This window comes from Marmota marmota, unplaced genomic scaffold, assembly GCF_001458135.2.
Source record: "Marmota marmota marmota unplaced genomic scaffold, marMar, whole genome shotgun sequence".
In the NCBI taxonomy this organism is placed as follows: Eukaryota; Metazoa; Chordata; class Mammalia; order Rodentia; family Sciuridae; genus Marmota; species Marmota marmota.
Genome location: NW_026000001.1, coordinates 6,415,438 through 6,431,267, shown reverse-complemented (window position 1 = coordinate 6,431,267; position 15,830 = coordinate 6,415,438). Strand labels below are relative to the sequence as shown.

Here is a 15,830-nt window from a genome sequence, read left to right as displayed (position 1 = left end):
GGGTGACGTGAGGGGGCATGGCGTGAGGGACATGAGTTTCCTTTTAGAAGTCAGTTTGGTTTGAAGTCCGTTTGGGGAAGAACAGGTTGTAAAGTCATCTGGGGATGGGTGCTTCTATGAGAGAAACAAAAACCATGAGTACTGAATAAATGTTGCAGCAGCTGGAACATGTCGCTGTATAGTAGAAGTCCTCTCACCAGGAGGTGTGACGGCTGAGGAGTTTATATATATATTTACCAGGAGAAGCTGTCTCCATAATAAGGCATTTATATAGAAACGTAAATCTTAAAACATTTTTAAAGTTATCAGGGATATAAACACAACATTTAACTTTTAGTGTTACAGATGTTCTTCCCCATAAGATACAGTTTAATAATTTAATGTCATCTGATCTTGTAAAATCCTTTTAATAGTATGACCTCAGTGTCTAATAGAGAAACCTTTAATTCTGTTACTTAGGGCTGGATAATCATACTAGCAAACATCAAGCCTACCTGTGTAGGTTAGGAATATCTGTAGGCCTTAAACTAAAAACTTCTGTCTCTGGCAGTTCCTTTTGATAGTCTCTTTTTATGGTTATCAGGCATTTCTGTCTGAGAATCCTTCTTTGTAGCCTCCAGTCTTTCTCATTTTGGGGGGGCTAACATAAGGTGTATACCTTAAATAATAATAATAATAATAATAATAATAAAAATAATTGTTATTACTAAAAATGCCCAGGAATGGCTGTGTTTTGGTTTTAACTATCTTTGCTAAGTGTTTAAGATGAAGCAGTCAAACTGACTTTTGTTTCTATCTATTGTTAACAGTCAGCCAAGTTTCCATGGGAATCCTGGGGCTTTAGAGCAGCTTCTCAGTTCCGCTAGTGCCATTTGCGCTAGGATGGGTCCAGATCTTGCTTGACCATGTGGCTTCCCTTGGAAGCATCAGGGATGTCTCCCTTCTCTGATGACCCTCCTCTTCATAGCGAATGCACTGATTGGCTTTCTGTTCTCCAGTGGTCTCATTAATCTCCCTGATCGGGAGGTTATGTGGCCTAGAGTTGTAAAGCTCTTTAGAGAAGTCTCCTGTTCCCTGGATTCAGACTGACTCTGAGGGCAAGAACCAAATATTGGTTTTCTTGGCCCTTTTAATGTAACTCTAATCTTTAAGTCTTGATCTTAAACATTTAGCAAATTCACCTTATCAGCCTTAAATTAAAAGTATTGAGCTTTAATGTCTATAACTTTACAATTATTTACCTTTTTTATTAATTGGGGTCTGTATAATCCTATCTGTCTTGTAGGTGATGGCTTATTATCTTAAATTAACCAAGGTTGTGTTCTTAAAGCAACACTTCTACAAAACACTAACAGGGAATCTTTAGATCACTTATAAGGAAATTACAAAATAAAATTAACAAGAGTAAAAACATATTTAGTTCGTGTAATAGCTACCGTGAATTTTGGCTGAGTTATACATTATATCTCCTGTTTGAGATCCTAGTAATCTTGACAGAAAAAAACAACTTTTGAACATAACTTTAAATGAACTAAAATCTGGCCTACTGCTTTCGTAGTCATTCTCACATGTTGTAAGATGGGACACAGAGCTTATTCTCAGGTAAGGCAGGGCTCTTCATAAATCTTAAGTGTTCTAGTTCTAAAACTGATCTTTTCCTTTTAAATATCATTTTACAAAGTTTACATAAATTGTTTGAGGTCACATGAATATTAGCTAACATCATATGATATCACATTTAAAACATGAATTAAAGAAAGGCTGAAAGTATTTAACCTTTTGTGGGAAGGTAGCAAAATACTTTGTGCTTTACAATAGATTAGGCTCTCATCAACTTAAAAATATATTTAAATTGTTCCCCAATGTAAAAAAATAACACAAAAATTTACATATCTTATTGATAACAGGTAAATAAATCCCCACTATATTTTTTTTTAAGCTTAAAATTACCATACAACTTTAGAACACCAGCTTGATATAATGCTCTTTTAAAGTTTCTACCTTACAGACTTGTATACCTGGAAGATATGAGCACATCAATAGCATCACAATTACATTGATGTTTTTATATAAACCAAGCTTAGCTTTTAAAGAAATGACAGTACAATGCTCTAAAATAACAGTTCTTATTTAACCAGTTGTTTAATTTTTATGGTTACTTGCTCTAGAAAAAAAGAAATAAAACTTAATAAACACAATGTTATGGGTAAACTTATGTTTTAAGAAATCTTCGTCTTTTTAGCACATGACTGATTGTAAATCAATCAGATATCTAACAAAAGTACTCATGAATGAGTAATCCCATATCAAATTTACTTTACTTATTTTATCAAAATATTAGACAAGTATATTGAACAGTGTTAACAATTTTTTTTCCTTGTTGAAGGAAAGTCCTAGAACCAAGGCATATTAGATGTTTTATAGACATTAATATTTTATTAGTTTTTTTTGAATACCTAGAAAAACTTATAAGCTTAAATTTAAAGACATTTATTTTTATCTGTTTACCCAATTTAAATTGAACCATTTAAATCACATGAATTAGGGGCTGGGGATGTGGCTCAAGCGGTAGCGCGCTCGCCTGGCATGCGTGCGGCCCGGGTTCGATCCTCAGCACCACATACAAACAAAGATGTTGTGTCCGCCGAAAACTAAAAAATAAATATTAAAAAAAAAATAAATAAATCACATGAATTAAAGATCTTTGGATCCATTTTTAAAAAATTTTTATGAGCGCTTCTTATATCTGTTAATTTGTATATCATATATATGATATACGGACATACATACATATAGACATACAACACATAACACAAGTGTGCACACATAACACAATAGTAAAGGCATTGTGGCTTTCGCAGGTGAAATCGCCATTGCAATGTTTAAAAACTCCACAGTTGATAAAAAATAAAACTGATCAGAAAAACATTAACCTAGGTCTATAGGATCAAAATCATGAGCCGCCAAAAATAACAAAATCTAAGAAAAAGCAGGAGTTCTAGAAAATGACGTGCCAGTAATTAGTAAATACCATACAATTTATTCATTCATTCATTCATTCATTCATTCATTCATTCATTCATTCCCTTAGGCCTCAGATCAGTCTCCTGCTGAGCTTGCAGGCTTCTTTCATTTGCTGAGGTCGGGAAGGAGCAGGGAAAACTGCTATTCTGAATAGAAACCTCATGATTTTCAGGTTTGGATGTTGAAAATTATGATACAAGTTTAATTTAGGATACAAGTTTTTAAATTATGATACAATTTACAAAATTTTATACCTTCACATCATGTTTTGTCAAAGGAAAAATTTTTCTACACTAGAAAAACTTGTTTACACAAAACTGAAAATAGGATCTTATTGACGATATAAAAGCTACTATCAGAAGAAATTTCTTCAGGATCATTAAGCCACTTCCTTTGCTCTGAAGTTCTTATAGTAGTATTAAGTTCTAAAAGAGAACCACACACCACCATCTATATCCAAAATTAATCTTTAAAAATTTCCAAGACTGTTGCTATTCAACGTCATTTTAATAATCCAGACCAACTCCCAATCCAACACTATTCTTTCCCAAGCCCTACACACTGAGGGGAGCAGATATCATATTATGATTTACTATCCTTGTCCAAATTAATGCACTGGTACACACAGTGACATCTTCCCAGGCTACCCAATTCAAAAATTGGTGAAAAAACTGAATGATTGGGAGTTACTTGCCAACTTGGAAGTAGAGTTCTTTAGTTTTCCATCTTAAGTATTTAAGTTCTGTGGCATGAATTATCTGAAATCATAAACTAAACAATTACCTAAACTCAACTCTTAACTGCAAGATTGTGCAATGCTTCAAAAACCCATTCAGATACCAGATTGTTACAATAAAACATCATCTTTTAGACACACATTCAGCAAAGATCATTCCTAAGAAACAATCTATAATATCAACACATTATTGCCCATGTCTTAAAGGGCCAGAAAAGAACAAAGATACAATGACAGACAGACAGAAAGGAGCTCTAGACTATGACTGACAGACAGGAACTTTTAAAACAGAGTAGATAAGAGGAAAATCTCCCCAAGTTTTTAACTCCCATTTAATTATGACTCCTACAGCAGTGGCACCATAGATGTCCCCATGAGTGGACCAGATGTTTTCACAGAGGGGCAACCAGAAATGTAAAATCAAGGGTCTCTGTGGCGACTTTACTGCATTTAGTGTCTCCTTTTTCTCTTTTTTAAGTAGACAGAGGTGGCATAATCCTTACAGTGCAGGGAAGGAAGGCGGGAGTTCCCAGAAGCAAAAGGGCTTGGGCAGCTGCTGGGAGTCCCTCAGTCCCTCCTTTTACTTACAGGATTAGCTCCTCTGGTTTGGTTCCACCCCAGGCTTGCTCCATCTCCTAACATTTCAGTTAATTTCTCAAAAAGTTTATCTTACATTCTCCACATGCAGTTGTTTGGAGTGTCAGACTTCCCCAAGAAAGTGGAGTGGGGGTCCTCTAGAGTCCCCCATGGGGTATCAAAATTTGTAACTGAAAGTTCAGTTCCAGTCCTCAAAGTTAATTGATGCCAATTTAATAATGAGGACAGGGTTTTCAGAAAAAGAAAAAAAAAGGGAGGTTTATTGCTTTGCTAACAAAGGAGAAACACAGGGACTCTGCCCCAAAGGTTGTGACTCTCTTCATCTGGAGGGACAGGGGTTTCAAAGGAGGTTCATTTGTTAATCTGGGAGATATTCAGTTCTTAGGTCCCCAGCAGGCATTGCCCTCTGCAGTGGGTGTGCTCCAGGGAGCCAGCTAGGGGCTTCTCTCATCCTTCTTAACAAAGGGGGGTAAAGTTTTATCGCAGTTCCTTAAAACACAGTTCAAAGGGGTGTCAGGCTTACTTGCTTTATTACCCATTTTCATGTCCAGTTTCCTTAAGTTTTTACCACAGAAGTCACACAACAAAAGGCAGGAAAAAAACCCAAAACATATACAACACAGAACAAAACACAAGAAAACAGAAACCCGGCGCCAAAACTGAAAAAACAGAGGAGCAATGCAACGTCTTGCTAAAGCTCCGGGGGTAGGAGGGCGTATATGCCCACAGCCCCTCTCTACCCTTCCAGAGGAATTCCCTACAGAACAGAACAGAGGACAGAATGATATCTCATTACTGTCCCGGACAGGAGTATATGTGAGCCTCGCCAGGCCACCTCTCTGTCTTCAGAAGAGATCTCCCTTAACCAAATACCAGATGTTATAAAGGTGCCACTTACCTATGGAGGCCTCCTCCACCAGATGTTTGCTAATTGTTTTAGGGCAGCAGTTCACTGCAGTACTCCTGGGATCGAGGCTCACTCCAAGGCCTTGGAATGTCTCAAGGTGCGCAACCCCTAGAGTGGCTCTCCAGCCCGGAGCCCTGGAGCGAAGGCCGGCTTTAGAATTTCTAGCAGTCTGGTCTTGTGGTCTGGTCGGGCAGGGTCATCTCGCCGGGGAACTCCAAAATGTTAGACCAGGACGCAAGAAACGACCACTGACTCCAATTAAAATCAAATTAAAGCAAGCTTATTATTTCAACCAGCTCGGCTGCCTCTCCCAACAAATACCGCGGGAACAAGACAGCACTGCAGCTTTCTTGCAGCCCAGCTTTATAACCCAGAAAGTTACACACGGGGAGGGGGGTGTTACAGATAACAAAACTCTGACGAGCATAACACAAAGGCTGGTTTACATTTTTGCTGGCCCCGAACATCAGAATTTATGAAGGTCATTAGAGCTTCAGAGGGTTGTTATCTGGTCAGGGAAGGCCAAGATTTATGAGGTGTCACTAAAGTTTCAGAGAGGGCTGCTATCTGGTCAGAGAGAGCCAGGCATGGGTGAATTCAAGGCACAGGCAGGAATTCCAAGCAAGTTCATAATTTGCAGTAATTTATAGTAAAGCTGAAATTAGCTTTTCATAGCTTTGTGGTGAGATGGCTCCCAATTTTAATAGGGAATCACGCTGGGTCTATCAACAGGTGCTCTACACCGAGCCACACCCCAGCCCCTATGATTGCTTGTTTGTATGTGAAATTATCTTTCCTGAATTGCCAGAGGGGCATGGTACTGAGCGGCTTGTCTACCCCAGAGCTTCCTCTCTGCTGTCTTTTTGTTGGCTGCTTTTGGGGTCTCTGTCCCTGTCAGCCTGTGTTTGCTGCACCACTGCTTTCCCTAGATTTGTTCCTGTCCAGCTCAGGGTAGACACCAGTCCTGTGGTCTCTGCTCTGTGGAGGCCTAGGGTCACTCCAGCTGCCATCCTCATATTGCTCCCAACCCTCTGTGGGACATCTGCATCTGCAGGAGTGCTCCTGGCTCAGACCTGGCATATAGCCTCTTCTTTTCTTCCATCTCTTGCTCAGACAAGAGGTCTTATGGCTTTTGGTAGTTTCCTGGTGGGGGAACTGTGGCTCAGAGAGGTCACAGAGTCCTCAGAAGCTGCTCTTGGAGTCCAAGCTGGGAATCACTAAACGCCCTCTGTTGTCACCGAACTGCTTCTCTCGGGGAAGTAGGTGTGTGTGCATGTGCACACATTTGTTGTACGTGCACACACATGTGTCTGCATATGTGTGTACATGTGTATTGTGTGTGTTTGCACGTGTGTTTGCACGTGTGTGTGCATTTGTGCCTGTGCATGTATATGCACATGTGTCTGTATGTGTGTGCATGTGTCTTTATGCATATGTGCATGTGTGCATGGATCTGCGTGTGTAGGTGTACGTCTGTGCACATGTGCATGTTTGCACGTCTGCATGAGTATGTATATACGTGCAGGAGTGTATGTGTGTCTGTGTGTATGCACATGTCCATATGCGTGTGTGTGCATGTATTGTGAACTGACTGTACTATAGTGTTTTGCCTTTGTTTATGTTCCTTGACAGAGCACAGCTTTATTTCTGTGTCTCTTGTATCTTTTAGTTTTTTTGTGTGATTCATCTATCTTGGCTAAGTCTGTAGCTTCCCTCTGAAAGCTGTCTCAGCTCCCTGTCGTTTCCTCTGCCATAGCTCTCTTGTTCGTACTGTCTACTTCAGATCAGAGCTCTGGTTCTGGGTGGCAAGTCTTCCTGGAGCATAGGTAGCGGATAGTGCCATCCATGGCAGAAAGCAGAGCAGGTCCCTTTTGGAGATAGATTAACATAGGTGTGTGTGTGTACAATATGCAGGCACACACAGACGTATACCCAAGACACATGAGGCTCCCATGTGGCACTTGGAGCATGCTCAGTCCATGCTGTGTGCAGTTGCCTGTGGTCTCTGGGTGTGTGGCAGAAGCTTTCATGGCTCCTTCAGCCAGATCCAAAAAATATTTTCTACATTAGCAAAGGTAGGGCTTTAAGAAAAAATGTCAGAAAAGTAATTTGCCCTTAGTCTGCCATGTCAGGCAGCTCACCCAGCACTGGTGCTACCACTATGTTGGCTGCTCGGTGTCCTGGTGGAGCCTTCAGCTGCTCAGCTGAGACACACAAGCTCCTGCCCTGAGACTTAGGGCCCATCCAGGGGTGTCCTCTGCCTAGCTGCACCGGAACCTGCTCCCTGTTTGACTCCTTGTGCACCTGGAGAGCTTGCTCGTGTAGGATTGGCTCCAGGAGTGCTACTTTTTTTTTTTTTTGATACTAGGAATTGAACTCAGGGGCACTTAACCACTGTTAGAAATACTGAGATACTTCAAGAAATCAAACACATGCTCAAAAGTGGTTCGGCAAGGCAAACATTTACTTCTGGCAGCAGGGTTGCTACTGAACCTGGCTAGCAAGTGTGCCTGGGCAGGCAGTCTGCCTTTATGTGTCTAACTCAATGCAGAGCTGCCCTCACTCTGATTAGAGGAACTTGGAGTTATAATCTATGTGATTGGCTAATTTTAGAATTAGGGTGGACAAAAGGGAAGCTCTACATACAGTTGAATCCAGTTAAGGCTGAATACTAGATTTTGAAAATGAACCACCATGCTTTCTGTTTGTCACACCACTGAGCTACATCCCCATCCCTTTTTATTTTTTGAGACAGGGTCTCACCAAGTTGCTTAGGACCTCACCTAAATTGCTGAGGCTGCCCTTGAACTTGCAATCCTCCTGTCTCAGTCTCCTGAGTTGCTGGAATTACAGGTGTGGGCCACTGTATCTTGCTTCACTGATGCTTTCTGAGGGCGATTTATAGTTAAATAGACTTGTTTTTACATAAAAGCTTGTTTGTCCAGTATGGTAAGGTGTGTGGCCCCTGTAGATTCAGCTGCATGGTCTGGGCCTCCGTGTTCACCTCAGTCCAGAGAGTTAGAGTTAAATGACAGTTAGGTGTAGTTGCCACACTTACAATTCCAGCAACTTTGGAGGCTGAGGCAGAAAGATCACAAGTTCAAGGCCAGTCTGGGCAACTTAGTGAGAGCCTGCTTCCTAAGCTAACAAACACACACAAACAGGGACAACAGGTGGTGCTGTCTTTCTGTGCTGCACAGCCCTGCACATGGATGTGTGTGGAAGGATGGCCACTTTAGCAGCTGATGTAGCATGTAGCAAAAGCTTACTTGTCCCATGGTTACTGTTCCTGCCTCTTTTGTATGATGGGCAGCTCCTGAATTCCATTGGATATTATGAAAGTGGACTTATCAGGTTTTGTTTTTTGATGAGTTTCATTCCTAAGTTGGACAATTGGAAACCTATGGTAGTTAAACTATACCTTTGTAACTTCTGTCTGTAGAAATCAGTTTCAGGAGTGAACTGTTAATTAGCTGATAAATAACTAAATGTGGCTGGGTGCAGTGATGCATGCCTGTAATCCCAATCACTGGGAGGCTGAAGCAGGGGGATCCCAAATTTGAGACCAGCCTGGGCAACTTAGCGAGACCCTGTCTCAAAATAAAAAAGGCTGGAGATGTAGCTCAGTTGTAGAGCACCCCTAGGGTCATTCTCTAGTACCAAAAAAATCAGAAACTGAACTGATTGTGGGAAATGTTCAGCGGTTGTTCCGAGTGCCTTCAATCCTGTAACTGGACACAACACAGGATGAAAACACTGCTGTGCTGCCCATCCGGTGAGGCCCTGCTTCCCCGCAGCCAATGAGCTTTGGTCCTGCTGCCCCTGCCCCTGCCTGGCCCTGGCTGGCCCTGGCTGGCCCTGCCAGGGAGTGGGGGCCAGGGCTCTGCCGCTGGCCTGCGGTGGGAGGCAGCCAGCTTCTTCCCGTGATATCTTCCTGGCTTCTGGCAGCTCCAGGGCCCGTTCCTGCTGGCAGCCCCAGTGCCTTTGATTCTCAGTGAGGTTCTTACACGGAATGCTGTTTCTTAGAAGTCAGTTAAAGGATGCCTTTGTGTTCTTTTTTATAGGCAAAAGTAAAGAAGCAGAAATAAAGAGGATAAACAAGGAGCTGGCAAATATTAGATCAAAATTTAAAGGTAAGTGTTGAACCTTTTCCAGGACATACTCCCTTGTAGACGTTTACATAGTAAGGACCTAATCTTTTTTTTTTTTTCCAAACATTGAGGATTGAATCAAGGGTGCTTTAATTACTGAACTCCTTTTTTTTTTTTTTTTTAAATTTCTCCTCCTGCCTCAGCCTCCTGAGTAGCATAGGTTACAGACACGTGCCATGACGCCCAATCGAACTCAATCTTTTAATGTCTTTTATTTCCCACTCTAAGCCAACGTTGATTCTGGGTCAGTACAGTGACTGTTGCAGTCAGCCAGAAGAAGACAATGCTGTGAGGTCAAGTGTGTCCACTTTCTAGTGGGAACAGCATGTGTCGAATCGTTCGGTGGCCTGGGCCTTCCTGGTGCGGGTCTTTTCTCTCCTTGGAATGACACTGACCTAGAATCCCATGTGTGTTGCTTGCACCGTGCTGGGCCGTGTCAGCTGTGCCCTGAGTCGAGGGCTCTGTGTGTGGAGATGAAAGGGATGCTTGGCACATCCTGAGTTGAAGTGTTCCTGCTGCATCTTGGTGCCGGCAGGGTGGCGCCAACCCTCTCAGGTGGCTACCTGTCAGCCAGGCGTCTAGTGCCTGAGAATTGCACAGCATAAATTTGGCTTTCAGTCCATAGGGCGTTTGCGAAAGCCCAGCTAATCCCCGAAGCTGTAGCTTTTTGGTTGATTTTCACAGGTTTCAGACCTGGCTCATGTCTCTGAGCACACATGTTAGCCGCAAAAGTGGCTGCAGTTGCCCAGAAGCAATGAGTGGAGGGGCTGGGGCTGGACTGTGAGAGCTGCAGGGGCTGCAGGACTCCTGGGATGCCTTAGGACAGGTGCTTTGTGGGGGCTCGGGAATGGGTCTCCTGTATGGGCAGTTGATGGAGACGTGTGATGTTGCAGTCATTAGAATTGGTATATTTGCTGTTGAGCTATGGGAAGGTATTAGGTTTTCACATTTTAAAACCAGGCCCAGGATTCTCTAGAAGGCCTGTGAAACTTCTGAAGTTGGATGAGCATGCCTTATTCATGTATACCTTTGAGGGTCTGTAACTCTTGTCTCCTTGTCCTGCGAGGGAAGGTCATGTGACCACCCTGGCCACCCTTGCTTCTGCTCACATGCTGCCTCCAGGGTGCTATCTCCCTTTCACATCTCTTTCCTAGGTTGTGGAATGGAGAAGCTAGTTGTCCATGTTGGGTTCTCAGGATGCAGACCTGCAGTGGGGTTGCACTGCCAGGGATTTACTGGAGAGGAACACCAGGGTAGGAAGCCAGGCTTGAGGGTGGCCAGGTGTGTGGCTCATAGGTGCCAGAGCCAGGGCAGAAACTCCAGACCCTGACCACACAGCCATCTCCACTTTGTATGGGCACATGTCTGAGCCTAGTGTGGGTTGTTTCACAGGCAAGCACCAAGCACATGGTGACCGCTGTGTTGTTCTGAGGGTTCAGGGCTATCTGGGTGGTGTAGGTGAGATTCTATAAGAGATTTTGGAGTTACAGTCCCATTTGTCGACAGTTAGCTCCTTGAGACCGAGGACCATCTATTCAGCTCACTCACTGTGTAAGTGCTCTGGGACCCAGGGGACTTCACGGCTGTGTCAAGCTAAGCCGTCCTGGCTGGGAGGGACAAAACTCTTATGTACTGGCCAGTTGGCATCTCTGAGCATGCATCTGCCCTGGACAGGGGCATCAGTTTTCACAAAAGATCTGTGTAGCCTGCTGTGTCCCTTCCTGTCAGGGTGGCCTACTGACTTTATCTGCACTGCCTGAGGGACTCTCAGTGCTGGTCATCTTATAGGTCTGAGTTTTCTAGTGGTCTCATTGAAGAAAATCAAAAGAAGCAGATGAAATTAGCCTGAAGAATGTGATTTATTGAAAATAAATTAGAGTATAAACAGCAAAAAAAAAAAAAGTAGGAAAAATAGAAGTCATGCAGTGAATTAGTAAAACAATCATGCTGTTTTTCCAAATTAAAAACAAACAAACAAACAAACAAACCATGTTTTATTTAGCCCAGGCCCTGACCGCACAGCCGTCTCCACTTTGTATGGGCACATATCTGAGCCTAGTGTGGGTTGTTTGATAACCCAGGACACTTGAAATACCATTGCACCATGTAATGAGAGAAATTATGAAGATGTTTCACACTTTTCCCCATCAACTTTGTGAAGCCCCATGTGGAGAGCCACATTTCCGTGCTTGTGGCACAAGTGGTTGGGGCCTCAGTTCTGGACACTGCAGAAGACTGAGGCCAGTCTGCTACTGGAAACAGTTTGGAAAAGCAGACTCTGTATTTCAAGAAATCCTAAGGTATTAAACAGAAGTCAGGGACCCTCACAAGGGGGGATAGCAGCTGTGCCCCAAAGTTCACTGACCCCAGAGAAACTGCCACCACACAGAACCAGCTCTGGTGACCGCTCACCTGGAGTAGCATTTACCTTCAGGTTGATCTTGCCCTGGGAGACAGATGCTTTGGAGGTCACCAGGCGGGAGTTGCTGCCGCTGCCTGCAGTGCAGGCCACGGAGGCGGTGGACTCCAGTGGGCTTGACAGCTTCTCATGCAGAGAATGATCTGGTGAAGGTGTCCGACCTGGTCTAGGGGGCCTAAAGCCCCGTCCACCTCAAGCTGCAGTTGCTTTTGGCCAAGTCTGGTCTTTCCCAGGCCCACTCTGGATGCCTCATGGCTTGAGCTCCTCTTGGTCTCACACCTTGAACCTAGGTCAAGGCGAGGAGTAGCAGTCCTCTCTGCAGGAAGGCACATTGCCATGAGAACACCCCGTGGGGTGGGGTCAGAGACGTGGTGCTCCGTGAGAAATGCTGTGAGCAGGCGCCTGCGCTGCACTGCATGGGAATGCAGCCAGAGGGTGTTCAATCAAGGCTTGTCACTGTCTTAGGAAGTACAAGGCACATGGGAAACTCAGCAAGTGAAAAGTGACAGCAAATCTTGAAATAAGACCTGATGAATATTCTAGAATTGAAACTCGCTGTAACCAAAATGAAGGACTCAGTGGACAGAACTGGCGACTGACGCAGCTGAAGAGAGAGCTGGTGCTGTGGGAGTAGATCAGAAGGCTGTCTGGGCAGATGGAGAGAGGGCCGGCAGTTGGCTAGCAGAGCCTGTGGGAAGCGCAGGGCTGAGAACTGGTAAGAGTTCACAAAACAAACAGCATAAATAAAAGGACACATGCAACTGGACCATGAGTGTGCTGAGGGGGAGCCAAGATAGGGCCTTGGAAGGGGTGCAGGGCTGTCCCCACAGGAGCAGCACCCGTGCCTGGCAGCTGGCCTCCAGCAGTAAAGATCAGGCAGGAGATATCAGTGACCATCCCCAGGTGCCAAGGAGGTGGTAGCCAGTTCCAGAGGCCACCCCTGCTAAGGTGACTTGCTGAGGGTGAAGCTCATGCTTTCAAGCCAAACAGAATTTCCCAGCAGAAGGCCTGTGCGAAGGGAAGTCGTTCAGGGTCATGAGCATGAAAAAGGAAGCTGAGGATGCTTGGGTGAATAGTGGTCCCTGTGTGGTGATGTTCTGTGGAAGAGCTTGACATACACGTGGCTGTATGACACCTGGTGGCATGAGAAACACACCTTGTCCAAACCCAAAGGATGGGCCGAGGTACAACTGTTCAGAGGTGAGCTCGGGGCAGTCTTGGGAGAGCAGGCCCATACAGCAGCACAGCCAGCATCATCCCCCAGGAGCAAGGTCCCTCGCCTGGCTCCTCATTGGCTTGGTTCTCTGGGGTGCACAGGCCTAGGTTTTAGTGTCTCCTATTGTGCTATTCAAAGAAATAAACCCTAGGTTGTCCTTACCTCCCTTTGTTTACTTGTGGTGGGAAAGTCCCCTGGGTTGAGTGCCTTTTGGCACATACACAGTTTATCTCTGTTGGTCAGGTTAGGCCCCTTCTGTCTCACCTCCTGTCTGTCAAGGGACTGTGAATTCTTAACCACTGAGCCACATTCCCAGCCCTTTTTATTTTTTTGATACAGGGTATTGCCAAGGTGCTTAGGGCCTCACTAAATTGCTGAGGCTGGCCTTGGACTTGAGATCCTCCTGCCTAGCCTCTCAAGCTGCTGGGATTACAGGTGTGTGCCACCATGCCTGACTGGGGCTGTGAGTTTTTACACTCTGGTATTACCTGCTTATAACTTTCCACTCTGCTCTCCCCTCCAGCCACCTTTCTTATATCTCAATTTTAAACTAAAGGCTAAATACCTTGTTCTGAAAATGAACTACTGGACTTTCTGTTTCTCATAATAACACACAGACTAAAGGAGGATAACACTTGAGTAGTCCCCTGGTCAGTAGAGAACTAAATCTGTAATCTTGAGGTTTGCTATCCAGAAAGCCACGTGTGCCGTGGTACCTGCCAGTAGACTCAGCCCTTGGGAGGCTGAGGCAGAAAGATCCCTTGAGTCTAGCAATCAGACACCAGCCTGGGCAACATAGACCATCAACCCCAAAACAGAAGCAAACCCAGGACAGCCTGTGCTGGGATGGGCCACAGGTGGGTGACATTGTCACGTTAATTTCATAATTGACTTTTTATGGTAAAAGTACTTCATTATTATTTTTTGCTTAAAAGACTCATAATTTGATTTTCCATTCTATTAAAGATGACAGGTTGTCTAATGATACTTTATTACTGTACTTAAAATTTTTAAAAATTGTGATACCATTCACATAATTTAAAATTTACCATTTAGGGGCTGAGGATGGCACAGGTGTTGGGTGCTTGCCTCGCATGCCGGAGGCCCTAGGTTCCACCCCTTGCACTGCAGGTAGAAGAAAGCCTTGATCCCCTCTGGCCAGCTGCTCTTCTGTGTGGCCTTCACCAGCCTGTCTCTAGGCCTTTCCATCTTGCCGAGCCCTGGCACCCGTCATCGTCCTGCCTCTAGGATTTTATTATATTTTAAATTTTTTTTTTTTTGTGGTGCTGGGGATTGAACCCAGGGCCTTGTGCATGCAAGGCAAGAACTCTACCAACTGAGCTATATCCCAGCCCCTGCCTCTAGGATTTTGATGCCTGGGGACTTCATGAGTGGACCACACAGTATTTGTCCTTGCATTTCCAGCTCTTTCATTTAATATCCTGCCTTGAAGTTACTCCATGCCTTAGTGTAGGCAGGGCTTCCCCTTTTAGGCTGGACGGTGCTTCACTGAGTGCACAGCACACACCACCCCATGCCCACCCACTCTCCTGCAGATGGGGGCGGGGCAGGCGGTCAGGCTTCTACCTCTTGGTAGGAGTGATGCTGCTGTGCACATGGCTGAGTGAGGGTCTGGGACCCTGCTTTTAGTTCTTTGGGGCCTGTGCCCTATGGTGGCTTTCTATTTGTTATAGTTTGGGTGTGAGGTGTCTTCCAGAAGCTCACGTGTGAGACAGTGCAAGAAGATTCAGAGGAGAAACAATTGGGTTGTGAGAGTCTTAACCCAATCAGTGAATTAATTCCCTGACAGGGATTAACTGAGTGGAGCTGATGTGGGTGAGGCTGGAGGAGGTGGGATTGGGATGGGGCTTTGGGGATATATTGGTATCTGGCGTATGGACTGTGTCTGTTTAATGATTACTATGATGGGAGCTGGTTCCTTCTGCCACACTCCCTTACCATGATATTCAGCCTCACCTCGAGCCTTGAGAAATGGAGCCAGCCTTCTATGGACTAAGACCTTTAAAACTGTGAGCCCCTGAATAAACCTTTTCTCTGCAGTTGTGCTGGTTGGGTCCTTGAATCACAGCAGTCAAAAAGCCGACTGAAACACAATTGCTGCTTCAGGGTGCCTGAGAAAGACAGCTTGAAGGGCAGGAGATCTGTTGTGCCTCGCGGTCTCCAAGGTTTCAGTCCAGGGTGAGCTGGCCCCATTGCTTGACCTCAGGTGAGGCAGAATGTCAAGGCAGGAATGTGCAACAGAGGAGGCTGCTCACCCCATGTCTGCCGGGGCCCAGAGGGCAGGAGGAAGGGCCCGGGAGAAGGCACATCCTTCAGAGACCTGAACCTGTGGGCTGGCCTGCCTTAGCCAGCCAGGCCCCACCAACATTACCACTGTGCCCGGTGGGAGCAGACAGGAGCCTGGGGGATGTTCCAGATTCAGACCACAGCATGGTCTGAAGCAGAGTTACCTGACCATGTGATCAGGGTTCTATTTTCATTCATTGATTCTTTTTTTTTTTTTTTTTAAAGAGAGAGAGACAGAGAAAGAGAGAGAGAAATTTTTTTAATATTTATTTATTTTTTAGTTCTCGGTGGACACAACATCTTTGTTTGTATGTGGTGCTGAGGATCGAACCCGGGCCGCACGCATGCCAGGCGAGCGCGCTACCGCTTGAGCCACATCCCCAGCCCCATTCATTGATTCTTTTATTTTTATTTTTCGTGGTACTGGGGATTGAACCAGGGCTGCTTTACCACTGAGCTGTATCAACAGCCCT

General features: G+C 44.8%; 1 protein-coding gene across 8 annotated transcripts in view; it reads left to right on the top strand.

The window, feature by feature from the left end:
* Positions 1–15,830, top strand: part of Ap2a2 (adaptor related protein complex 2 subunit alpha 2) — a 70,977-nt gene that overhangs the window by 16,571 nt on the left and 38,576 nt on the right. For 6 of the 8 annotated variants that reach the window (XM_048807895.1, XM_048807894.1, XM_048807892.1 and 3 more), the window contains exon 2: positions 9,329–9,397. The exons of 1 other annotated variant lie outside the window; for it this stretch is intronic. In XM_048807895.1, the coding sequence (XP_048663852.1) occupies positions 9,329–9,397 (69 nt within the window). Of the gene's footprint in view, positions 1–9,328; positions 9,398–10,290; positions 10,302–15,830 lie in introns of those variants that run through there. One more of the 8 variants, XM_048807896.1, reaches the window with a different exon arrangement.